Source organism: Oncorhynchus tshawytscha, unplaced genomic scaffold (assembly GCF_018296145.1).
Source record: "Oncorhynchus tshawytscha isolate Ot180627B unplaced genomic scaffold, Otsh_v2.0 Un_scaffold_2711_pilon_pilon, whole genome shotgun sequence".
NCBI lineage: Eukaryota > Metazoa > Chordata > Actinopteri > Salmoniformes > Salmonidae > Oncorhynchus > Oncorhynchus tshawytscha.
This window is the reverse complement of record NW_024609716.1, coordinates 132,462-160,334: the sequence shown is the minus strand read 5'-3', so window position 1 is coordinate 160,334 and position 27,873 is coordinate 132,462. Positions and strand designations below refer to the sequence as shown.

The following is a 27,873-nucleotide window of genomic DNA, read 5'->3' as shown; positions in this document are numbered from 1 at the left end:
AGGGGGGCTACTTGTCGGTAGCTAGCCAGGCTACTTGTCTTCTCTAGGGGGCGGTAGCTAGCCAGGCTACTTGTCTTCTCTAGGGGGCGGTAGCTAGCCAGGCTACTTGTCTTCTCTAGGGGGCGGTAGCTAGCCAGGCTACTTGTCTTCTCTAGGGGGCGGTAGCTAGCCAGGCTACTTGTCTTCTCTAGGGGGCGGTAGCTAGCCAGGCTACTTGTCTTCTCTAGGGGGCGGTAGCTAGCCAGGCTACTTGTCTTCTCTAGGGGGCGGTAGCTAGCCAGGCTACTTGTCTTCTCTAGGGGCGGTAGCTAGCCAGGCTACTTGTCTTCTCTAGGGGGCGGTAGCTAGCCAGGCTACTTGTCTTCTCTAGGGGGCGGTAGCTAGCCAGGCTACTTGTCTTCTCTAGGGGCGGTAGCTAGCCAGGCTACTTGTCTTCTCTAGGGGGCGGTAGCTAGCCAGGCTACTTGTCTTCTCTAGGGGGCGGTAGCTAGCCAGGCTACTTGTCTTCTCTAGGGGGCGGTAGCTAGCCAGGCTACTTGTCTTCTCTAGGGGGCGGTAGCTAGCCAGGCTACTTGTCTTCTCTAGGGGGCGGTAGCTAGCCAGGCTACTTGTCTTCTCTAGGGGCGGTAGCTAGCCAGGCTACTTGTCTCCTCTAGGGGGCGGTAGCTAGCCAGGCTACTTGTCTCCTCTAGGGGGCGGTAGCTAGCCAGGCTACTTGTCTCCTCTAGGGGGCGGTAGCTAGCCAGGCTACTTGTCTCCTCTAGGGGGCGGTAGCTAGCCAGGCTACTTGTCTCCTCTAGGGGGCGGTAGCTAGCCAGGCTACTTGTCTCCTCTAGGGGGCGGTAGCTAGCCAGGCTACTTGTCTCCTCTAGGGGGCGGTAGCTAGCCAGGCTACTTGTCTCCTCTAGGGGGCGGTAGCTAGCCAGGCTACTTGTCTCCTCTAGGGGGCGGTAGCTAGCCAGGCTACTTGTCTCCTCTAGGGGGCGGTAGCTAGCCAGGCTACTTGTCTCCTCTAGGGGGCGGTAGCTAGCCAGGCTACTTGTCTCCTCTAGGGGGCGGTAGCTAGCCAGGCTACTTGTCTCCTCTAGGGGCGGTAGCTAGCCAGGCTACTTGTCTCCTCTAGGGGGCGGTAGCTAGCCAGGCTACTTGTCTCCTCTAGGGGGGTAGCTAGCCAGGCTGTAGCTAGCCAGGCTACTTGTCTCCTCTAGGGGGCGGTAGCTAGCCAGGCTACTTGTCTCCTCTAGCCAGCCAGGCTACTTGTCTCCTCTAGGGGGCGGTAGCTAGCCAGGCTACTTGTCTCCTCTAGGGGGCGGTAGCTAGCCAGGCTGTGCATGTAGCTGACACACACTACTACCAACTACTTCTAATACTATCACTGCTACTAACTACTACCACTGTTACTAGTACTACCAACTACTACCAACTACCACCACCACCAGGCTTCCTCTCTCTCAGAATGTTAACTATGTGCTGTGGTTTTGTAACACTACTACCACCACCAGGCTTCATCTCTCTTAGAATGTTAACTGTGTGCTGTGCTTTTGTAACACTACTACCACCACCACCAGGCTTCCTCTCTCTCAGAATGTGAACTATGTGCTGTGGTATTGTAACACTACTACCACCACCACCACCAGGCTTCCTCTCTCTCAGAATGTGAACTATGTGCTGTGGTATTGTAACACTACTACCACCACCACCAGGCTTCCTCTCTCAGAATGTTAACTATGTGCTGTGGTTTTGTAACATCCCTCCTCTCCCCTCTAGGTAACATGTCCCACCCTCGACCCTGGTTAGGCCTGGACCACTTCAACAAAGCCCCGAAGAGAGGTCGCTATACCTACCTGGAGAAAGCTATCAAGATCCACAACTGAGCAACTCTCCTCTTCCTCTTCCCGCTTCCTCCTCCCTCTTCCTCATCCCTCCTCTCTCCTCTTCCTCATCCCTCTTCCTCCTCTCTCTTCTTCCTCCTCTCTCTTCTTCCTCCTCTCTCTCTTCTTCCTCCTCTCTCTCTTCTTCCTCCTCTCTCTCTTCTTCCTCCTTAACCCACCAAAACCACAGACTGTAACCAACCAAGTGTCTGTGCCCCACCTCTAACACCTTCCACAGACAGACACCGTGATGTCTCCTGTCACACGGATCCATCCCATCCATCCATTAGTAGGCTGCTGATGATGATGATGATGATGATGAATACTATACCACCCCTTCCACCCAACCCCCCTTCCACCCAAACCCCCTCTCCCCCTTCCTCCCCCACCACCACCCTTCTACTGTTTTTGAGGCTGTTAGGTTTTTGGCTTCTCTAACTCCGACTGCCTATTTTTGTCTGGATGAAAGAAATGAAATTGGAGAAAGGACAGGAAGATGAACTTTACTTTTTCCTGGTTTATTTTGTTTTTGTTTTTAATGATAAGAGTTGTTTCAAAACGTAAAGAGCGCTGCTGCGTATAGTGTGTGGGGGGGTGGGTGACGAGGCAGAGAGAAGAGATAGACGACATCGTTAGCAGAAACCAAGAAGGATGATTTGGTCTTTTAAAGAAGAGAACCAGTTGCAGAAGGGTTGAAGCTTGAGACTAGTATTCCTGATGTGATCCTCTTCATATCCCCCCCTTCTCCTTTAGTCAACTAGTCAAAGTGTTTCCATCTTTAAAAAATAAAATAAAAATCAGTTTTTGTCTTTTTTTCTGCAATATCTTCTTGTATTATAAAATAAAAATCCACAGCATCTGTTTAAAATAAATGTAAAAAGAGAAGAAGTGGTCTGTACTTTCATCTTGCACGTTGCCACTCCATATCAAAGCCGTTTCTCAGGACTGGTAAATGGCAACTTTGGTCCTACTTATGATTTTAATGTTGCCCTTCCTCTCCTCTTTTCCTGCCCTGTTATGTTCCCTCCATCCCTGAGGGTTTGTGATGGGCTGTACCTCCTCTGGTGTTTGTGTTGGGGGAGTTTGACTGAGGGTTTGTGATGGGCTGTACCTCCTCTGGTGTTTGGGGAGTTTGATTGAGTAGTGCTGCTTTAGTAGGAAGTTTCGGCCATTAGTGAGCCCTCTGGTTTCACCATATATACACAGAACCAGTGTTACTATAATTATTATTAGGACAACAAACACACTGACCTTTTTTCTTAAGCACAGATGGAATGCCCCCCCCTCCCTAAAAGCCCATCATAGTTGGCTTTGTGAAGAGATTTGAAATTGTGTGTATATATTTTTAAAAAACAACAAAAAACATGTGAAATGAGAAACACAGAACGATGTTATTGGTTGGCTACAAACTGAGAAGATTCAGGTGTTCATATTTCTTGTGAAGTTTTTTTTTTTTTTTTTGTTTTAGGGGTTCCTTGATTCTTTAGATTCTTGTTTTGGTTCTGTTTTCTCCTGTTTTTGTTTTAACTAACGGCACCCGTTGGTTCTGATAGTGATGTTAAGGGTTAAGATAACGAGCTGCGCTACTGACTGGTGGGATTAGGGTTCAGAAATGATAACTTTCCCCCCCAAAAAACTCCCAGGTTTTCCACACATCCCAGTTGGAGGATTCCAGACTACCTGCGTATACTCCTCTGATTCAGAGGAATCATCCAACAGGGATTTCTGGGAAAACCCAGGGAATTCTGGGCAAAAAGTTACTGGAGTTTTGTCACCCTAGATGATGAGATCAGGGCCCGTTATCCACAAAGCGTCTTTGATTTAGGAGTGCTGATCTAGGATCTGTCCGTACAAGCTTATTCCTTTACGATCTAAAAAGGCCAAACTGCTGCTAGACCAGCTCTACTATCCTGAGACTCTTGGTGGATACGGGCCCTGATCAACGCCCTTGTTCCTCCTTGATTGGGTGTGTTTCCAGTTGAAGCTCGTCCCTGTAGCAGCAGTGTACCACAACTACTCCTGTATATTGCCTTTTTTTTTTTTCTTTTTTTGCTGGAAAATGTTGAATAAAATGTTCTATAAAAACATGTTCTCTCGCTGCCAGTCCCGTCTGAGTCGCGTTAAAACCAGGTTTTATATGGAGCCAGTATATAGACAGAGAGGACAGAACATTAAGAACACCTCTTTCCATGACGTTCCATGACTGACCAGGTGAAATACTTTGATCCCTTATTGATGTCGCTTCAATCGGTGTAGATGAAGGGGAGGAGACCTGGTTAAAGAAGGATTTTTAAGCCTACAGACGATTGAGACATGGATTGTGTATGTGTTGCCATTCAGAGGGTGAATGAACAAGACAAAAGATTAGGTGTGTTTGAACGGGGTGTGGTAGTAGGTGCCAGGTGCACCAGTTTGTGTCAAGAACTGCAATGCTGCGGAGTTTTTTTTTTTGTTCACACTCAACAGTTTTCCGTGTGTATCAAGAATGGTCCACCACCCAAAGGACATCCAGCCAACTGGACACAACTGTGGGAAGCATTGGAGTCGACATGGGCCAGCATCCCTGTAGAACCCTTTCTCCACTGTACGGTCCATACCCGACCAATTGAGGCTGTTCTGACGTCAAAAGGGGGTGCATTCAGACCCCTTGACTAGTCCCACATATTGTTACGTTTACAGCCTTATTCTATAATTGATTAAATATTTGTTTTTTCCTCAGCAATCTACACACAATACTCCATAATGACATCACAATACCCCCATAATGACATCACAATACCCCATGAAGACAAAGTTCTAAAAAAAAAATGTTTGCAAATGTCTTAAAAACAGAAATATCTGGTCTCGAAATTGAGCTCCGTGGCATCATGTTTCCATTGATAACCCTTGATGTTTCCATAACTTTATTGGAGTCTACCTGGAATGGGGCGGCAGCGTAGCCTAGTGGTTAGAGCATTGGACTAGTAACCGGAAGGTTGCGAGTTCAAACCCCCGAGCTGACAAGGTACAAATCTGGTACAAATCTGTCGTTCTGCCCCTGAACAGGCAGTCAACCCACTGTTCCCAGGCTGTCATTGAAAATAAGAATGTGTTCTTAACTGACTTGCCTGGTTAAATAAAGGTAAAATTAAATTTAGACTCTACTTGGAGTCCCAGATCTGGGGAAAGGTACCAAAAAATTGTTTCAGCATTTAAGGTTCCCAAGAACACTGTGGCCTCCATCATTTTAGAATGATCGTCCCCAGATCTGTGCCTCGGCACAATTCTGTCTAAAATGATGGAGGCCTCTTCCTAGAGCTGGCCGCCTGGCCAAACTGACCAATCGGGGTGACCAAGAACTCCATGGTCACTCTGACAGAGCTCCAGAGTTCCTCTGTGGAGATTGGAGAACCTTCCAGAAGGACAACCATCTCTGCACCACTAATCAGGCTTTTATAGTAGATGGAAGTCACTCCGCAGTGAAAGGCACATGACAGCCCGCTTGGAGTTTGCCAAAAGACACCTAAAGACTCTCAGACCATGAGAAACAAGATTCTCTGGTCTGATGAAACCAAGATTGAACTCTTTGGCCTGAATGCCAAGCGTCACGTCTGGAGGAAACCTGGCATCATCCCTACGGTGAAGCATGGTGGTGGCAGCATCATGCTGTGGGGATGTTTTTCAGCGGCAAAGACTGGGAGACTAGTCAGGATCGAGGGAAAGATGAACGGAGAAAAGTACACAGAGATCCATGATGAAAGCCTGCTCCAGGGCACTCAGGACCTCAGACTGGGGTGAAGGTTCACCTTCCAACAGGACAATGAACCTAAGAACACAGCTAAGACAATGCAGGAGTGGCTTTGGGACAAGTCTCTGAATGTCCTTGAGTGGCCTAGTGAGAGCCCAGGACCTGAACCCGATCGAACATCTCTGGAGAGACGTGAAAATAGCTGTGCGGCGAAGCCATGCTCCCCATCCAACCTGACAGAGCTTGAGAGGATCTGCAGAGAAGAATGGGAGAAACTCCCCAAATACAAGTGTGCCAAACTTGTAGCGTCATACCCAAGAAGACTCAAGGCTGTAATCACTGCCAAAGGTGCTTCAACAAAGTGCTGAGTAAAGGGTCTGAATACTTATGGAATGTGATATTTCCGTATTTGTTGTTGTCATGGGGTATTGTGTGTAGATTGATATGGGGGGGGACAATTTAATAAATGTTAAGAATCAGGCTGTAGCGTAACAAAATGTGGAAGAAGTCAAGCGGTCTGAATACTTTCTGAAGGCACAGGAAGTGATAAACCTTTTTGTCTTTAGTGGCAGGGTAGCCTAGTGGTTAGAGTGTAGAGGTGGCAGGTAGCCTAGTGGTTAGAGTGTTGGACAAGTAACCAGCAGGTAGCCTAGTGGTTAGAAGGTTGCAAGTTCAAACCCCCGAGCTGACAAGGTACAAATCTGTCGTTCTGCCCCTGAACAGGCAGTTAACCCACTGTTCATAGGCCGTCATTGAAAATAATAATTTGTTCTTAACTGACTTGCCTGGTTAAATAAAGGTAAAATAAAAATAAATAAAAAAACACCTTGTTTATTTTGACCAGTGGGTCCGTTAAGAACCACCTCTCATTTACTCTCAACTCCCTGTCTAATGCAACAACCAAACCAAAACAAAAGTGATAATATATTTTATTAGAGGCATATAATCTATATAAGCAATATAACAGTACTCCATTTCTCGTCAGCTGTGTGGTGGTGTTACACAATATAACAGATCAGGTCAGCTATGTGGTGTTACACAATATAACAGATCAGGTCAGCTATGTGGTGTTACACAATATAACAGATCATCAGGTCAGCTGTGTGGTGGTGTTACACAATGTAACAGATCAGGTCAGCTATGTGGTGGTGTTACACAATATAACAGATCAGGTCAGCTGTGTGGTGGTACACAATATAACAGATCAGGTCAGCTGTGTGGTGGTGTTACACAATATAACAGATCAGGTCAGCTGTGTGTTGTTACACAATATAACAGATCAGGTCAGCTGTGTGGTGGTGTTACACAATATAACAGATCAGGTCAGCTATGTGGTGTTACACAATATAACAGATCAGGTCAGCTATGTGGTGGTGTTACACAATATAACAGATCAGGTCAGCTGTGTGTTACACAATATAACAGATCAGGTCAGCTATGTGTTGTTACACAATATAACAGATCAGGTCAGCTATGTGGTGGTGTTACACAATATAACAGAACAGGCCAGCTATGTGGTGTTACACAATATAACAGATCATCAGTTCAGCTATGTGTTGTTACACAATATAACAGATCAGGTTAGCTGTGTGGTGGTGTTACACAATATAACAGATCAGGTCAGCTGTGTGGTGGTGTTACACAATATAACAGATCAGGTCAGCTGTGTGGTGGTGTTACACAATATAACAGATCAGGTCAGCTATGTGGTGGTGTTACACAATATAACAGATCATCAGGTCAGCTATGTGGTGGTACACAATATAACAGATCAGGTCAGCTATGTGGTGTTACACAATATAACAGATCAGGTCAGCTATGTGGTGGTGTTACACAATATAACAGAACAGGCCAGCTATGTGGTGTTACACAATATAACAGATCAGGTCAGCTATGTGGTGTTACACAATATAACAGATCAGGTCAGCTATGTGGTGGTACACAATATAACAGATCAGGTCAGCTATGTGGTGGTACACAATATAACAGATCAGGTCAGCTATGGTGGTGTTACACAATATAACAGATCAGGTCAGCTATGTGGTGGTACACAATATAACAGATCAGGTCAGCTATGTGGTGGTACACAATATAACAGATCAGGTCAGCTATGTGGTGGTACACAATATAACACACAATATAACAGATCAGGTCAGCTATGTGGTGGTGTTACACAATATAACAGATCAGGTCAGCTATGTGGTGGTACACAATATAACAGATCAGGTCAGCTGTGTGGTGGTGTTACACAATATAACAGATCAGGTCAGCTATGTGGTGGTACACAATATAACAGATCAGGTCAGCTGTGTGGTGGTGTTACACAATATAACACAACATCAGGTCAGCTGTGTGGTGTTGTTACACGTCATTGTAGTTGACAGTTAGAATGATGAGTTTTCTCAATAAAATCATATTTGGTTTATTCTAAAATAATGTAAAACACCCAGTTCAGTCCTTTATGTACAGAACAGCTTTCTGAAAGGGGGGGAGACCTGGGGAGAGCACTAAAGGATGCCCGATTGTAGGAATCATAGCTATAATGATAATTATCTGAATATTGGGCTCGTTGTCTGTCGGTTGGTCAACCAAGGGCCTTATTCAAGGGAATATAGATAGAAATGTGTTGTGTAGAACAGACATGATTCCCTGGTAAATGTATACATTACTATCTATATTCCCTTGATTAAGGCCCTGGGTTGACCAACCGACAGATACACACATTTCTATCTGAAGGTTCTGTATAAGGTTACTCAAGGGAATATAGATATACATTTACCAGGGAATCATGTCTGTTCTACACAACACATTTCTATCTGAAGGTTCTTTATAAGGTTACTCAAGGGAATATAGATATACATTTACCAGGGAATCATGTCTGTTCTACACAACACATTTCTATCTGAAGGTTCTGTATAATGTTACTCAAGGGAATATAGATACACATTTACCAGGGAATCATGTCTGTTCTACACAACACATTTCTATCTGAAGGTTCTGTATAAGGTTACTCAACGGGTTGCAATAGTCCGGGAACCAATCAGACATCCCGGTTGGCGTATTCCCGTATGTTCTGCCTCTTCCTAGCCTGGAGAAATCCAGTCTGTTTGTGTGTTAACATTCCACTCTTTGTCAAGCCATGTTTGCCAAGACAAAGAGTGGAATGATATCTTAACAGACTGGTACCCAGGCTACCCTCTTCCCTTCTGATATTCCAACCTGGGGTTTGTGGGAAACATGGGTAAGTTACTAGAACTGTGCAACCCTGCTCCCTTTGTGAACAAGGCCCAGGTTGAGCTCTACCACGTCTTCATCTGCTAGCTTGTTTTTATTTTTATTTTACAAAAATAGGTCACAGATTCATACTATTTACAACCCTCTGGTACAGTAAGTTAGGTCAGCATTTAAACCAATGTGCGTCCCAAATCGTACCCTATTCCCTATATAGTGGACTACTTTTGTACTAGCTCCCTCGCGAACGTAGTGCACTATATAGGGAGTAGGGTGCCATTTTGGGATTCATCCTCCGACTGTGTAAATCCTGTAGGTTTCTGTGGGGCTGCTGCTAGGAGGTCTCTCCCTTCGGCTGGATTCCATTCGGAAAACATCCCCCCCTTTTCCTCTCCCTTTTAAAGGACAATCTGCAATTCAAAGAACTACAAAAAACGGTCACCCTGACCCCGCCACTGCATTGGTAAACAGCTGAGGGATGGGGCTGGATAAATATAACCACTCTCAAATTCCTACACCGAGCTGTGGGTGCATGAGGGAAAGGGAGCATGTTTTCTGTGAGAAAGGTATTTCACTGTACTGGTGCACTTCTAATGGAATCCAGACCGAGAGAGTGGCCAGTGGTCAGACTGAGAGCAGAGCCACAGCTCCCCTGCTGGTAGTAAAGCATATTGGCCACAGCACCAGCTCCCCCTAGTGGTGGGTGATGGTATGGCAGTCAGCAACAGCTCCCCTAGTGGTGGGTGGTGGTATGGCAGTCAGCAGCAGCTCCCCTAGTGGTGGGTGGTGGTAGGGCAGTCAGCAGCAGCTCCCCTAGTGGTGGGTGGTGGTAGGGCAGTCAGCAGCAGCTCTCCTAGTGGTGGGTGGTGGTATGGCAGTCAGCAGCAGCTCAGTGGTGGGTGGTGGTAGGGCAGTCAGCAGCTCTCCTAGTGGTGGGTGGTGGTATGGCAGTCAGCAGCAGCTCTCCTAGTGGTGGGTGGTGGTATGACAGTCAGCAGCAGCTCTCCTAGTGGTGGGTGGTGGTATGGCAGTCAGCAGCTCTCCTAGTGGTGGGTGGTGGTATGGCAGTCAGCAGCAGCTCTCCTAGTGGTGGGTGGTGGTAGGGTGGTCAGCAGCAGCGTGGCTTGTCCACGTGGATAATGCGGTTGCAACGAGGACAGGAGTGGTACGCATCCTTAAAGTGTTTCATGAAGAACGGGATCAGACAACAGCCCACTACCAACCTGGGAGAGAGAGGCGGGATAGGAGGAGATGGGGAGAGTGGAAGTGGTGGGGGAGAGAGGGGTGGGAGATTGATGGGGAGAAGGGTGGGAGAGAGACATGGTGTTCAGTTGATTTTAGACACGTCTAATTCCCTCAAAAGTATCAAGACATTCAATAACTCCTCCCCTTCTTTACTCCCCCTCAGAGGATGAAGACCACTTTATGGGTCCCTCTGTTCCCCTCTATCCCCCCACCCTCCTCTTCTTCACTCACCCACAGAGGATGAAGACCACTTTATGGGTCCCTCTGTTCCCCTCTATCACCCCACGCTCCTCTTCTTCACTCACCCACAGAGGATGAAGACCACTTTATGGGTCCCTCTGTTCCCCTCTATCCCCCCCCCTTCTTTACTCACCCACAGAGGATGAAGAGGATGCACATGAGCCAGGCGTAGGCTCCGACTTTATAGGTCACGTTCGTCATCACCTGTTGTTGACAGGAAGTACAGGTGGTCATGCCCTCTGAACGGCCCAGTTCTGTGTCATAACTCACAAACTTCTGAGTGGGAGTTTCACCACCTCCTCCAATACCACCACCTCCACTGGTGTACACTAGGGGAAGAGAGAGAAGAGGACAAGTTATATTTTGTCTGGCTCCAACACTGCTGGTATAGAAGGGAACAAGGGAGACAAAGATGGTATAATGGGTAGAGAGATACTTCTGCTGCCTTCAAAATGTCTCCCTTGGAACCTGGGAATTTACCAGTTAGAAATACGCCATGATTGCGTTCAAGTTTCTTTTGAAGTCAGAACAATTCTTCGACCAAATGAGATTTCATTTTAGCTAGCTAGACGTGCTAGCTGGTGTTGCTGCAGTTCTGGTGTTGTGTGCTTGCGGACTGTATAAATGAGGCTTAGGACAGGAAGTGCTTACCTGGCTTTCCCTGAGACTGAGACTGAAACACAGAGTAGTTACTGGAGGGGATGGTGGAGGAAGGAGGGTTGAAGGGGGTATGGACATGATATACCTTCACCCCACTGTCACCTTGTCCTTCAACTGGAAGAGAGAGGGAGCGAGGGAGGGGTGAGATAAGAGAAGGAGAGAATTGCGGGGGAGGGTTTGATGGAGAGATAGAAAAAGAGAAAGAGAGAGATTGATTAGATAGCTCCAATATGTAAAATAGACTGAGTACAATCTATAGCAAGTAACACCTGGCACTTATGATACACAGCTACAGTATAGTAACAACCTGGGACGTAACCTATATGATACACAGGTACAGTAACAACCTGGGACGTAACCTATATGATACACAGGTACAGTAACAACCTGGGACGTAACCTATATGATACACAGGTACAGTAACAACCTGGAACGTAACCTATATGATACACAGGTACAGTAACAACCTGGGACGTAACCTATATGATACACAGGTACAGTAACAACCTGGAACGTAACCTATATGATACACAGGTACAGTAACAACCTGGGACGTAACCTATATGATACACAGGTACAGTAACAACCTGGGAGTACACAGGTACAGTAACAACCTGGGACGTACCTGGGACGTAACCTATATGATACACAGGTACAGTAACAACCTGGGACGTAACCTATATGATACACAGGTACAGTAACAACCTGGGACGTAACCTATATGATACACAGGTACAGTAGTAACAACCTGGGACGTAACCTATATGATACACAGGTACAGTATAGTAACAACCTGGAACGTAACCTATATGATACACAGGTACAGTTACAACCTGGGACGTAACCTATATGATACACAGGTACAGTAACAACCTGGGACGTAACCTATATGATACACAGGTACAGTATAGTTACAACCTGGGACGTAACCTATATGATACACAGGTACAGTAACAACCTGGGACGTAACCTATATGATACACAGGTACAGTAACAACCTGGGACGTAACAGTATAGCTACAGCCTAGTATGTAATAGTACAATCCAACTTTATTGTCCACATGTCACAGAGAACAACAGAATGTTGACGTTGTCATGTCACAGAGAACAACAGAATGTTGACGTTGTCCTGTCACAGAGAACAACAGAATGTTGACGTGTCACAGAGAACAACAGAATGTTGACGTTGTCCTGTCACAGAGAACAACAGAATGTTGACGTTGTCATGTCACAGAGAACAACAGAATGTTGACGTTGTCCTGTCACAGAGAACAACAGAATGTTGACGTTGTCCTGTCACAGAGAACAACAGAATGTTGACGTTGTCACAGAGAACAACAGAATGTTGACGTTGTCCTGTCACAGAGAACAACAGAATGTTGACGTGTCACAGAGAACAACAGAATGTTGACGTTGTCCTGTCACAGAGAACAACAGAATGTTGACGTACCTGGTGTGTTGTAGGGTGGAGGTTCTTTTCCATTTACGCTCATTGTCCTCTGCTTTCTGTGAGAGGGGTCAGAGGTTAGGAGTGTCTACCATTTATTTGTACCTTTATTTAACCAGGCAAGTCAGTTAAGAACAAATTCTTATTTTCAATGACGGCCTAGGAACAGTGGGTTAACTGCCTGTTCAGGGGCAGAACGACAGATTTGTACCTTGTCAGCTCGGGGATTTGAACTTGCAACCTTTACGGTTACTAGTCCAACGCTCTAACCTCTAGCCTACCCTGCAGCACCAGGTGTGTCTACCATAAGCACTGTAACATCAGCATCGTCCTCTGGAGCGAACCAGGCTCGTCAGGACTGAATCAACCAATCATCATCTCCGAAACAAGACTTGAATCAGGTGTGTTTTACAGTCAGGTCTGGAGTGAGAGGCTTCATAAGCGCTACAAAAAACCTGATTATTTCACAAATCATCTATAAGTGCTTGCGAACCTCTATACATGGTGTATAAAGGGTGACATATCAACCATTTACAGGTTGAATTGCCAAATGTGACATAAAGCGCTGTTTACACACCATTTATAGAGGATAACATACACGTATAGGTGATTAGAGAACCATTTATGTAGCGCTTATGAAGCCTCTATGTAGGCTACCGATAAGCCTTTACACAGTTGTAATTGGTTTAAAAGTGGGACTGAAGTGAGGCCTTAGATATGAAGTCAGCCCCTGTAAAATGTGTGCCACTGCCTTCATTAATACTATGCAAGTCCAACCCAGGCTGACACAATGCAAGTCTAACCCAGGCTGATACAATGCAAGTCCAACCCAGGCTGACACAATGCAAGTCCAACCCAGGCTGATACAATGCCAGTCCAACCCAGGCTGATACTATGCAAGTCCAACCCAGGCTGACATAATGCAAGTCCAACCCAGGCTGATACAATGCAAGTCCAACCCAGGCTGACATAATGCAAGTCCAACCCAGGCTATACAATGCCAGTCCAACCCAGGCTGATACAATGCCAGCCAACCCAGGCTGATACAATGCCAGTCTAACAGGCTGACACAATGCCAGTCCAACCCAGGCTAACATATGCCAGTCTACCCAGGCTGATACAATGCTCAGTCCAACCCAGGCTGATACAATGCCAGTCCAACCCAGGCTGATACAATGCACAGTCCAACACAGGCTGACACAATGCACAGTCCAATTCACCAGGCTGAAACAATGCCAGTCATTCAGCATACCCAGTCAGACTAATAGTTATGGTAAGAATGCCAGTCCAAACCCAGGCTGATACAATGCAAGTCCAACCCAGGCTGATAGGCAATGCCAGTCTGATACAATCCAGTCTGTTTAGCTAACATGCAAGTCCAACCCAGGCTGACATAATGCAAGTCCAACCCAGGCTGATACAATGCCAAACTCCAACCCAGGCTGACATTTTGCAAGTCCAACCCAGGCTGACATAATGCAAGTCCTGAACCCAGGCTGAAACAATGCCAGTCCAACCCAGGCTGAATATGGGACCAAATCCAGAACCAGGCTATTTTACATAATGCAAGTCTGACCCAGGCTGATACAATGCAAGTCCAACCCAGGCTGACACAATGCAAGTCCAACCCAGGCTAACATAATGCAAGTCTGACCCAGGCTGACGTAATGCTCTATTCAGCCACTAGGTGGTGTTACAACACACACACACACACACACACACACACAGTGACACACAGTGACACACACACACAGTCACACATTCACTCCACAGCTGAAACCTGTCATTCAGCATACTCCACAGACTAATAGTTATGGTAAGAATGAGCTGAACAAACCTCACTGTCCTGTAGTTATTCAGGGAGTGTCGTCTTGTGTCTTTTAAAAGGTTATAGGCGGGGCTTCACTAGTCTCAGTATCAGTCTGTTTAGCTAACATTCCTCTCCTTGTCCTCCATGTCAGATGTTCAGCATAAAGTGGAATGACGGCTAAACAGACTGGTACCCAAACTATAATTTAGAGAGCTATATTTTTTTTTTTTTGGGGGAACTTTCCATTAGCTGTTACTATGGCAACATCTACTCTACTTCCTGAATTCCACAAAGAAGAAACATTCTAAAACGACCACGGGGAATATGGGACCAAATACAGAACCTTGGACTATTTTAATACACGGAATTTGTTCTAATACTTTTGGTCCCGTAAAATGAAGGGGACTATATGTACAAAAAGGGCTGTCATTTCTAAACGGTTCACCTGATACAGATGAAAATATACCCTCAAATTAAAGTCTGCTCTCTCTGACCTTTAACCTCATAGACATTGTATCATTTCAAAGTGCTGGAGTAACAGAGCCAAAAACAACAACCAATATGTCACTGTCCCCAATACGTTTGTAGCTCACTGTATCTGACCCCAATCCACAAACGGCAGAACATTTATATAGTGAGATGATCTCCTTCTACAGCGACCAAATCTCATCTCACTACTGGATCAGTGTTGTGTTGCTGCTGAATCTACAATCCTGAAACCAGGACTTCTGCAAAGCAGGGAATTCTGAGACAAAAATGTTCAGAATGTTGTAAAGCCCCTAAGGATTCCATTTGGAAGCCAGAACACTGACTATCTATCCTATACCTGTTAAACCTGACCTAATCTCTATCCTATACCTGTCTATCTATCCTATACCTGTTAAACCTGACTATCTATCCTATACCTGTTAAACCTGACCTGAGAGGGAACTATCTATCCTATACCTGACTATCTATCCTATACCTGTTAAACCTGACCTAATCTCTATCCTATACCTGTCTATCTATCCTATACCTGTTAAACCTGACCTAATCTCTATCCTATACCTGTCTATCTATCCTATACCTGAAATCTAAACCTGATCCTATACCTGACTCTCTATCCCTATACCTGACTATCTATCCTATACCTGTTAAACCTGACCTGAGATCTCTATCCTATACCTGACTATCTATCCTATACCTGTTAAACCTGACCTATCCTATACCTGACTATCTATCCTATACCTGACTCTATCCTATAAACCTGACTATCTATCCTATACCTGACTATCTATCCTATACCTATCACCTGAAACTATCTGACTATCTATCCTATACCTGACTATCCTATACTATCCCTATACCTGTCTATCTATCCTATACCTGTCAAACCTGACCTGAGATGGAACTATCTATCCTATACCTGACTATCTATCCTATACCTGACTATCTATCCTATACCTGACTATCTATCCTATACCTGATCCTATCCTGACTATCTATCCTATACCTGACTATCTATCCTATACCTGACTATCTATCCTATACCTGACTATCTATCCTATACCTGACTATCTATCCTATACCTGACTATCTATCCTATACCTGACTATCTATCCTATACCTGACTATCTATCCTATACCTGACTATCTATCCTATACCTGACTATCTATCCTATACCTGACTATCTATCCTATACCTGACTATCTATCCTATACCTGTCAAACCTGACCTGAGATGGAACTATCTATCCTATACCTGACTATCTATCCTATACCTGACTATCTATCCTATACCTGACTATCTATCCTATACCTGTCAAACCTGACCTGAGAGGGAACTATCTATCTGACCCAAATCTAACTCTACCCCAGACTCAGACATACAGACCAGCTCCTTTTCTAGAGCTGAGTTACGCCTTCACTATTGTAACCTGCCTGTGGCCTTTCATAGACCTACACACACACACACACACACACACACACACACACACACACACACACACACACACACACACACACACACACACACACACACACACACACAGACACACACACACACACACCCTGCCCACCCATCCATCAGACAGAGCTTTGACTGTCAGTCACTCAGTCCTCTGCTGTCAGTGGGATTATACACTATGCAACATGAAGGATGCCCATCTTATCTAGGGTGGGGACCAAAGGCCTACAGACGCACACACAGACACATATAGAATAGACACACACACATACACGTGTAAACACACACAGACACATATAGAATAGACACACACACAGACACATACAGAATAGACACACACACACCCATCCATCAGACACATGTCAGAATAGACATACACACACATGACACTTATGGGTGGGGAATAGACACACACACATACACATATAGAATAGACACACACACAGACATATAGAATAGACATACACATGAATAGACACACACACAGACACATATATAGAATAGACACACACACAGACACATATAGAATAGACACACACACAGACATATAATAGAATAGACACACACACAGACACATATAGAATAGACACACACACAGACACATATAGAATAGACACACACACAGACACATGTAGAATAGACACACACACAGACACATATAGAATAGACACACACACAGACACATATGAATAGACACACACACAGACACATATAGAATAGACACACACACAGACACATATAGAATAGACACACACATACACATGTGGAATAGACACACACACAGACACATGTAGAATAGACGCACACACAGACACATATAGAATAGACACACACACATACACATATAGAATAGACACACACACATACACATGGAATAGACACACACACAGACACATATAGAATAGACACACACACAGACACATGTGGAATAGACACACACACAGACACATATAGAATAGACACACACACAGACACATATAGAATAGACACACACACAGACACATATAGAATAGACACACACACAGACATATATAGAATAGACACACACACAGACACATATAGAATAGACACACACACAGACACATGTGGAATAGACACACACACATACACATATAGAATAGACACACACACAGACACATATAGAATAGACACACACACAGACACATATAGAATAGACACACACACAGACACATATAGAATAGACACACACACAGACACATATAGAATAGACACACACACAGACACATATAGAATAGACACACACACAGACACATGTGGAATAGAATAATAGACACACACACAGACACATATACACATGAATAGACACACACACAGACACATATAGAATAGACACACACACAGACACATATAGAATAGACACACACACAGACACATATAGAATAGACACACACACAGACACATGTGGAATAGACACACACACAGACACATGTGTCTAGAATAGACACACACACAGACACATATAGAATAGACACACACACAGACACATGTGGAATAGACACACACACAGACACATATAGAATAGACACACTGGTGCACACACGTGGTGGGATGCTTCTGTTCCCTGTCAGACACATGTGGAAGGCTTCTCTTCCCTGTCTGTCTCCTCTGGTGCCCTGCAGGATGCTTCTGTCTGTCTCCTGTCCCTGTCTCTGTCTGGTGCCCTGCAGACACACACACAGACACATATAGAATAGACACACACACAGACACATGCTGGTCTCCTCTGGTGCCCTGCAATAGACACACACACATACACATGGAATAGACACACACACTCTTCCCTACAGGATGCATGGAATAGACACAGGATGCTTCTCTTCCCTGTTGTCTCCTCTGGTGCCCTGAGGATGCAGTTTGGCTCCTCTGGTGCCCTGCAGATGCTTCCTTCCCTGTTTGTCTCCTCTGGTGCCCTGCAGGACAGTTTGTCTCCTCTGGTGCCCTAAGATGCTTCCCTGTCTGTCTCCTCTGGTGCCCTGCAGGAATTCCCTTCCCTGTCTGTCTCCTCTGGTGCCCTGCAGGATGCTTCTGTTCCCTGTCTGTCTCCTCTGTTGCCCTAGGATGCTTCTCTTCCCTGTCTGTCTTCCTTCTGTCTGTCTCCTGGTGCCCTACAGGATGCTTCCCCTGTCTGTCTCCTCTGGTGCCCTGGTGTCAGGATGCTTCCCTGTCTGTCTCCTCTGGTGCCCTGCAGGATGCAGGATGCTTCCCTGTCTGTCCCTCTGGTCTGTGCTTCTCTTCCCTGGGTGCCCTGCAGGATGCTTCTCTTCCCTGTTTGTCTCCTCTGGTGCCCTGCAGGATGCTTCTCTTCCCTGTCTGTCTCCTCTGGTGCCCTGCAGGATGCTTCTCTTCCCTGTCTGTCTCCTCTGGTGCCCTGCAGGATGCTTCTGTTCCCTGTCTGTCTCCTCTGGTGCCCTGCAGGATGCTTCTCTTCCCTGTCTGTCTCCTCTGGTGCCCTACAGGATGCTTCCCTGTCTGTCTCCTCTGGTGCCCTGCAGGATGCTTCTGTTCCCTGTCTGTCTCCTCTGGTGCCCTGCAGGATGCTTCTCTTCCCTGTCTGTCTCCTCTGGTGCCCTACAGGATGCTTCCCTGTCTGTCTCCTCTGGTGCCCTGCAGGATGCTTCTCTTCCCTGTCTGTCTCCTCTGGTGCCCTACAGGATGCTTCCCTGTCTGTGTCCTCTGGTGCCCTGCAGGATGCTTCTGTTCCCTGTCTGTCTCCTCTGGTGCCCTACAGGATGCTTCCCTGTATCTGAAGGGATGGCTTAAGATAAATGTCCTGAAAACCCTTATTGAATGAAAAATTGGTTGGCCAGCAAGTGGGAGGGTTTTCAGTGGTTGAATGAAATGTATTCAGAGAGCACTACACAACTGGAAAAGGAAAAGTCTGAATGCAAAATACTGAGAAGTGCTTAGGAAAGACGTTCTTAGGAAAGGTATGAATTCCTAAGTCGGGATCTAAATGAGGAAATACAAGGTAAACATAAACATCTCTACAGCTTTTCCTTAGCGGAGACTAACTTCCATTCAGCCACAAGAGCATTAGTGATGTTCTGCCACTGATGTTGTGCAATTAGGTTTGTTTCGCAGTAAGCGTTCCAATTCATCCCAAAGGTGTTCGATGGGGTTGAGGTCAGGGCTCTGTGCAGGTCAGTTAAGTTCTTCCGCACCGATCTCAACAAATAATTTCTGTATGGACCTCGCTTTGTGCACAGGGGCGAAACAGGAAAGGGCCTTCCACAAACTGTTGCCACAAAGTTGGAAGCACAGAATCGTCTAGAATGTAATTGTATGCTGTAGCGTTAAGATTTCCCTTCACTGGGACTAAGGGGCCAGAACCATGAAAAACAGCCCCAGACCATTATTCATCCTCCACCAAACTTTATAGTTGGCACTATGCATTGGGGCAGGTAGCATTCTCCTGGCATCCGCCAAACGCAGATTCGTCCATCACTTTAGAGAACGCATTTCCACTGCTCCAGTCCAATTGGGGCGAACTGTACACTCCTCCACCCGATGCTTAGCATTGCGCATTGTGATCTTAGGTTTGTGTGCGGCTGCTCGGCCATGGAAACCCATTTCATGAAACTCCCGACGAACAGTTCTTGTGCTGATGTTGCTTCCAGAGGCAGTTTGGAACTCAGTAGAGAGTGTTTTGCTACCAAGGACAGGCGATTTTTACGCTCTACGCGCTTCAGGACTCGGCGGTTCCATTCGGTGAGCTTGTGTGGCCTACCACTTCGCGACTGAGCCGTTGTTGCTCCTAGACGTTTCCACTTCACAATAACAGCACTTCCAGTTGACCGGGGCAGCTCTAGCAGGGGCAGAAATTTGACGAACTGACATTGAATGTCACTGAGGTCTTCAGTAAGGTCATTCTACTGCTAATGTTTGTCTATGGAGATTGCATGGCTGTGTGCTCGGTTTTATACACCTGTCAGCAACGGGTGCGGCTGAAATAGCTGAATCCACACATTTTTTCCCACTTTCGGCCAAGTCCCGTACATGCACATTCTTCTCCGTTTCAGCACCAACTGGTAGATTTAAAAAACAAAACTCTTATCTGGTTGATTAGTTAGGGTTTAGGAAAGTATTTATGAATCATGAAAACAGGGGTGGAGAGCCTTTACGCACACAAAAAAAGAAAACAGTTTCTGGTTTGATTCATTCAGTTCTTCAAGCCACGGTAATGTAGGAAGATTAGTGTACATAGAACTATAGTATGGAGAATAGTGTACAGTAGTAGGCTGTACCCTCGTCTGTTGCCTGCACTAACCGTGGAACTGTGTGATGACACCAACACAATCTCACACTCCATTCGTGCACAAATACGTACAAAAAGTATTTCAGCAGATTTTGTGTGTTTTTTGTGTGAAAAGACAGGAAAAGAACTGTGTGTGATGTCATAGTAGGAAAATGCACAACTGTTCTTTGTGACTTCATAAGAGAATACATTTTATGGGGGGCAAATTTCAGAACCATCTTTTGAAAGTTATTAGACCAATGCATGATGGGTAATGGTGTTCTACACGGCCCTTTTTCCGTGTAGGCAACAGTAGTCCTACATGCTTTTCTTCAGAACTCATTTCATATTTTGTGGAGCCTATATTACATCATTTTCGTCAAAATGCATTTAATACGCAGCTCCACTTTTTCGTGTACATTACATCATTTTTTCCCCACAATGCATTTGATACAATTTTATGAGGGTTGCCAGATTGGAGAAAAAAATACAGATTCATTTTTTTACAGAATTTGGTATTGGTTAAGGTATTTGATTGGGGAATGTGGATAAATGTTTATGATGGGAAATATGATACACATCACAATACACACACTCACTTACACACATATACACACACACTTACACACATATACACACACACTCACTTACACACATATACACACCATAATACACACACATATACACACACACACATATACACACACACACTTACACACATATATACACACAAACACTTACACACATATACACACCATAATACACACACACTTACACACATATACACACACACACTTACACACATATACACACACACTTACACACATACACACACTCACTTACACACATATACATACACACACTCACTTACATACATATACACACACACATATACACACACACACACTTACACACATATACACACACTCACTTTGTTTGTACTCGGGTTAAAGCCAAATCTTGACTTTTGTATTAATTATTTTGTATAATATATTTGTATCTAATATATTCATTCCCTTTAACATGGTTAATGTGTGTAGTTTGAATGTTGCAGTAGTGATTAACATGGTTAATGTGTGTAGTTTGAATGTTGCAGTAGTGATTAACATGGTTAATGTGTAGTTTGAATGTTGCAGTAGTGATTAACATGGTTAAAGTGTAGTTTGAATGTTGCAGTAGTGATTAATATGGTTAATGTGTAGTTTGAATGTTGCAGTAATGATGACATGGTGTAGTATGAATGTTGCAGTAGTGATTAACATGGTTAATGTGAAGTTTGAATGTTGCAGTAGTGATGACATGGTGTAGTTTGAATGTTGCAGTAGTGATGACATGGTGTAGTTTGAATGTTGCAGTAGTGATGACATGGTGTAGTTTGAATGTTGCAGTAGTGATGACATGGTGTAGTATGAATGTTGCAGTAGTGATGACATGGTGTAGTTTGAATGTTGCAGTAGTGATGACATTTTATAGTTTGAATGTTTCCAGTAAGAAAGCACATGGTGTAGTTTGAATGTTGCAGTAGTGATGAATAATGGTGTGGTTTTAATGTTGCAGTAGTGATGACATGGTGTAGTATGAATGTTGCAGTAGTGATTAACATGGTTAATGTGTAGTTTGAATGTTGCAGTAGTGATTAACATGGTTAAAGTGTAGTTTGAATGTTGCAGTAGTGATTAACATGGTTAATGTGTAGTTTGAATGTTGCAGTAGTGATTAACATGGTTAATGTGTAGTTTGAATGTTGCAGTAGTGATGACATGGTGTAGTTTGAATGTTGCAGTAGTGATGACATGGTGTAGTATGAATGTTGCAGTAATGATTAACATGGTTAATGTGTGTAGTTTGAATGTTGCAGTAGTGATGACATGGTGTAGTATGAATGTTGCAGTAGTGATTAACATGGTTAATGTGTAGTTTGAATGTTGCAGTAGTGATTAACATGGTTAAAGTGTAGTTTGAATGTTGCAGTAGTGATTAATATGGTTAATGTGTAGTTTGAATGTTGCAGTAATGATGATATGGTGTAGTTTGAATGTTGCAGTAGTGAAGACATGGTGTAGTTTGAATGTTGCAGTAGTGATGACATGGTGTAGTTTGAATGTTGCAGTAGTGATGACATGGTGTAGTTTGAATGTTGCAGTAGTGATGACATGGTGTAGTTTGAATGTTGCAGTAGTGATGACATGGTGTAGTTTGAATGTTGCAGTAGTGAAGACATAAGGTGTATGTGTGTGTAGTTTGAATGTTGCAGTGGTGTGTAGTTTGAATGTTGCAGTAGTGATGTGTTTGTTCCATACATGGTGTAGTTTGAATGTTGCAGTAGTGAAGACATGGTGTAAATTGAATGTTGCAGTAGTGATGACATGGTGTAGTATGAATGTTGCATAGTGATGACATGTGTAGTATGAATGTTGCAGTAGTGATGACATGGTGTAGTATGAATGTTGCAGTAGTGATTAACATGGTTAATGTGTAGTTGTGAATGTTGCAGTAGTGATTAACATGGTTAATGTGTAGTTTGAATGTTGCAGTAGTGATGACATGGTGTAGTATGAATGTTGCAGTAGTGATGACATGGTGTAGTATGAATGTTGCAGTAGTGATGACATGGTGTAGTATGAATGTTGCAGTAGTGATGACATGGTGTAGTATGAATGTTGCAGTAGTGATGACATGGTTAAAGAGTTGTAAATATCTGCTTAATATAGCTGTTGGTATATTTGGTATTTTTATACATATTGTGTATTTCCACTGAAGAAAGCAATAACTAATCAACACATATACTTCAGTAGTAAAATAACACCATGGTTTTATTTTTAACCTTAACTAGGCAAGTCAGTTAAATTAAGAACAAATTCTTATTTACAATGACGGCCTACCCCCCCGGGCCAAACCCAGATGACGTTGGGACAGTTGTGCGCCGCCCTATAGCACTCCCAATCACGGTCGGATGTGACACAGCCTGGATATGAACCAGGGACTGTAGTGACGCCCCCCGCACTGAGATGCAGTGTCTTAGACCGCTGCGCCACTCGGGAGCCCTGGTTTTCATAACACTTTAAACGGGTAGTTTGTCAATGTGTAGAATGTGTTTGTTCCATAAGGGAACATATGTAAATGAGTAGAATGTGTTTGTTCCATAAGGGAACATATGTAAATGAGTAGAATGTGTTTGTTCCATAAGGGAACATATGTAAATGAGTAGAATGTGTTTGTTCCATAAGGGAACATATGTAAATGAGTAGAATGTGTTTGTTCCATAAGGGAACATATGTAAATGTGTAGAATGTGTTTGTTCCATAAGGGAACATATGTAAATGAGTAGAATGTGTTTGTTCCATAAGGGAACATATGTAAATGCGACAGTCACAGTGGATGTTGTTCTGAATAACTGGTCGGGGTTTAGCATTTCCCATTCAGCTTCAGGCTACTTTGACGCAAGACTTGTTCACACCTGTAGTGACGACTTCTATCCGTCACGCCCGTTGTTGTCATCCACTGTTCACTAGATACATCAACGTAATTACACCCCAACACAATGTTGAAAAACAGAACGCTTCCCACCACTCGATCACATAGACCGTGAGCTGGACTCTGATCCCAACTCTGCCACCAGTGTAGCGGAAGACGGTGAAAGCTGCAACAGGGACTCTAACCAGGGATCATACGTGGCAAAGTGAGCTCTGACGGCCGTTGCCAGGAAAGTCTTGTCGGCCTCTGGGCAGAGGCAGTAGTTCAACAATGCTGGCATATGCCTTGTTACAGCAGCCTGATTATATAACATGACTGACAGGACCGCAATATAATCATCATGAAATGGCCTTGGGAAGTGTCAGACAACAGAAATCAGAAATCATTACATTAACCTGTTTAACCTCTTGTGTCGACGTCCCATCTAGCCATCTGGAAATGCGCTACGCCAAATGCATTGATATTGATATGGTTTAATTGATCCTAGTCCAGACTTGTTATTGATATGGTTTAATTGATCATAGTCCAGACTTGTTATTGATATGGTTTAATTGATCCTAGTCCAGACTTGTTATTGATATGGTTTAATTGATCATAGTCCAGACTTGTTATTGATATGGTTTAATTGATCCTAGTCCAGACTTGTTATTGATATGGTTTAATTGATCATAGTCCAGACTTGTTATGGCTTAATTGATCCTAGTCCAGAACTTGTTATTGATATGGCTTAATTTTTTACATTTTGTATTTATTTTACCTTTATTTAACTAGGCAAGTCAGTTAAGAACAAATTCTTATTTTCAATGACGGTCTAGGAACAGTGGGTTAACTGCCTTGTTCAGGGGCAGAACAACAGATTTGTACCTTGTCAGCAGTTTGAACTTGCAACCTTCCGGTTACTAGTCCAACGCTCTAACCACTAGGCTACCCTGCCGCCCCATAGTCCAGACTTGTTATTGGTATGGTTTAATTGATCCTAGTCCAGACTTGTTATAGTTGTACCGGGGGAATTGAAACCAAACAGATTATTTTTACAGGCTGTTTTAACTATGTCTAGTTAAATAAAAGGTGAAATCAATTAAAATTCCTCACATTTATTGATGAATTCATGTCCCATCATGAACATGTATCCCCATTCCGCAATCAAATACCTTCATCGATACCACACACAAAACCCCCAGACAAAAACAGTTTTTTACTCCAATCTGGCAACCCTCATAAAATCCGACACAGCACCAGTATCCCAAAGTGTTAAGTGAAAACAAACATAGAAAACAGTATCGGCATTAATAATAACAACAACAACAACAACAACAACAACAGCAACAGCAACAACAACAACAACAACAACAACAACCAAACAGCGTAAGGATAACATTATATTATAATTATTTAGGTCACGACCTGGTTAATTAACAATATTGGGTTGTTAAGATGTTTTTTTTTTATATAAATAAATGTGAGACACTAAAAAAGGCCATGTAGAACACTATTGCCCAAACTCCATTGCTCCTATAACTTTCAAAAAACTACTCTGAAAATGTGTGTATTTTCACACAAATTAAGCCACACAACAAACATACAAAAACGCACCAAAATCTGCTGAAATACTGTTTGTACATATTTGCAGGAATAGAGTGTGAGGTTGTGTTGATGACAAGTCAGGAACAAAACGTTACGACTTCATCTGTGCTTCGCTCCAAAACCGATTGAATTGGCCTCAATATTAGTTTAAAAAATATATATATATTATCAACTGTTACTAATGATCCTCAACAACAACGACATGGCAGTGAGTGTGTTTACAGAGGAAGCAAATGAAGACAAATGAAGACACTGTTATTAAATGGAATGGTGATGTAGACTATACCAACCTACTGACAGTCCATACTGGTAGAATGAAGACACTGTTATTAAATGGAATGGTGATGTAGACTATACCAACCTACTGACAGTCCATACTGGTAGAATGAAGACACTGTTATTAAATGGAATGGTGATGTAGACTATACCAACCTACTGACAGTCCATACTGGTAGAATGAAGACACTGTTATTAAATGGAATGGTGATGTAGACTATACCAACCTACTGACAGTCCATACAAGCAGAAAACAGAGAATGTCAGGGCAGTCTATAATTAAACAATACGGCCCGAGGAGGTGTGGTATATTGCCAACATATCACGGCTAAAGGGCTGTTCTTAAGCACGACACAACGCGGAGTACCTGGACACAGCCCTTAGCCGTGGTATATTGGCCATATATCACAAACCCCTGAGGTTCCTTATTTCTATTATAAACTGGTTACCAACATAATTAGAGCAGTAAACATAAATGTTTAGTCATACCCGTTGTATACGGTCTGATATACCATGGCTTTCAGCCAATCAGAATTCAGGGCTCAAACCACCCAGTTTATAATAAACCCTTATAGATCCACTGATCACTCCGATTGGCATTTTCTGTTCCTCATTAGAAAAACTAGATATTTTTCCTGACCGATTCTGCGTTTGGTTAGTAATGTTTGTTCCTCATGAGACACCGTAGCCTATTTGTCTAGGATTATTTTTTTAATTGCTCAATTTTACATCTAACTAAGGTGTTTGCTATGTGTTGTCTGATGTACACAGTCGGAGCTGCTGAACAGGTCTGTCACACTGCCTGTGCTATTGGATAGAGAGCGATCACGGCAGCTGTTCAACCCATGTTAATGAGCAAAAGGACATCAGCAAATCAAAACCCAGCCTTCGTTTACCCATTGTGATGCGTGAATGTTCCAAATTCCATTTTAGACGAGACTGACTTCATGACCAAAATGATCCTATTTCCACTTTGTAGTCAATTGTGACACTAGAATAAGTGTTTCTGACTCATATGGACACCCCATAGGCCGTTCTCAAAGGGATTTGTTGCCTTTTAAAGGCAGTCACTCTGTAACTCTCAGACCAGACACCTACTCCATATGACAGAGAGACAACTCCCAAGCACCTAACCCCCTAATGACATCACACACCTCATCTCGATCTTGCTCAGTCTCACAGGTGGATAGTAAATTATTAGTATTTCAACAGTTTGGTTTAGTTTCTGTAGCCCGTCTCAGATCTGTTTCAGTGTAATCTATGAAAACTACCCACTGGGCACAGACGTCAGTTCAATGTCTAGTTGGGATTTACATTTGGTTGAGTTGTGAATTCAGTGTGAAATCAACAACACATGTCCCCATGTCATTGGATTTAGGTTTGAAGTTGGGTGTAAAAAAATATTTAAAAAATGATAATAATTCCATTACGTCGATGACTTTATGCAAATCCATCCAGTCTTCCACGTTGATTCAACGTCATCACATAGATTTTGGGGTTGAAATAACGTGGAAACAACATTGATTCAACCAATTTTTGCCCAGTGGGTTCTAAGTTATCAAACGGCCTGAACCGCACACCTGAAGTCACCTGAAAGCCACAGGTCAACCCTGACGACCATAACAATGAATGTCATTCAGTATAGATTCTTACCTTTTATTTATTAATTATATTTAACCTTTATTTGACCTGTGTAACAACAATAATAATGAATGTAATTCAGTAGAGAGTCTTACCTGTCTAGCTGTGTAGATAAATATGTGTTGTAGCTGTTGACAGTACGGAGAACTCTCTCTCTGCTTCCCTCTCTCCCTTATCCACACCCAGGCCCCGCCCCCTTCTCCAAGTCCCACCCCCTCATTAACCTAGTCCTAAATATGTCATAGGAATCTTCCTGGGTGGATGATACTGTACGGGGCCCGTCTCATTGTGCGTTCCAAGTCGCACCCTATTCCCTATATAGTGCACTACACACACATCCCTTTTCCATCCAGGGCCCTGGTCCAAAGTAGTGCACTATATAGGGAATAGGGCCCTGGTCTAAAGTAGTGCACTATATAGGGAATAGGGCCCTGGTCTAAAGTAGTGCACTATATAGGGAATAGGGC

At 43.8% G+C, this 27,873-nt stretch overlaps 2 protein-coding genes across 4 annotated transcripts in view; one reads left to right on the top strand and one right to left on the bottom strand.

The window, feature by feature from the left end:
- Nucleotides 1-3,960, top strand: part of usp7 (ubiquitin specific peptidase 7 (herpes virus-associated)) — a 71,683-nt gene extending 67,723 nt beyond the window's left edge. For all 3 annotated transcript variants that reach the window (XM_042317198.1, XM_042317197.1, XM_042317199.1), the window contains exon 31: nt 1,768-3,960. In XM_042317198.1, coding sequence (XP_042173132.1) covers nt 1,768-1,874 — 107 coding nt within the window. In that variant the 3' untranslated portion in view covers nt 1,875-3,960. The remainder of the gene's footprint in view (nt 1-1,767) is intronic.
- Nucleotides 3,961-7,732: 3,772 nt separating this feature from the next.
- On the bottom strand, nt 7,733-27,603 carry si:ch211-157c3.4 (Lipopolysaccharide-induced tumor necrosis factor-alpha factor homolog-like). The gene is made up of 5 exons (XM_042317192.1): nt 27,502-27,603; nt 12,425-12,480; nt 10,966-11,088; nt 10,448-10,643; nt 7,733-10,052 (listed from the first exon to the last, which is right to left on the bottom strand). Exons 2-5 carry the CDS (start codon nt 12,465-12,467, stop codon nt 9,938-9,940), a joined length of 477 nt encoding a protein of 158 aa, XP_042173126.1. The 5' UTR covers nt 12,468-12,480; nt 27,502-27,603; the 3' UTR covers nt 7,733-9,937.
- Nucleotides 27,604-27,873: the final 270 nt, after the last annotated feature.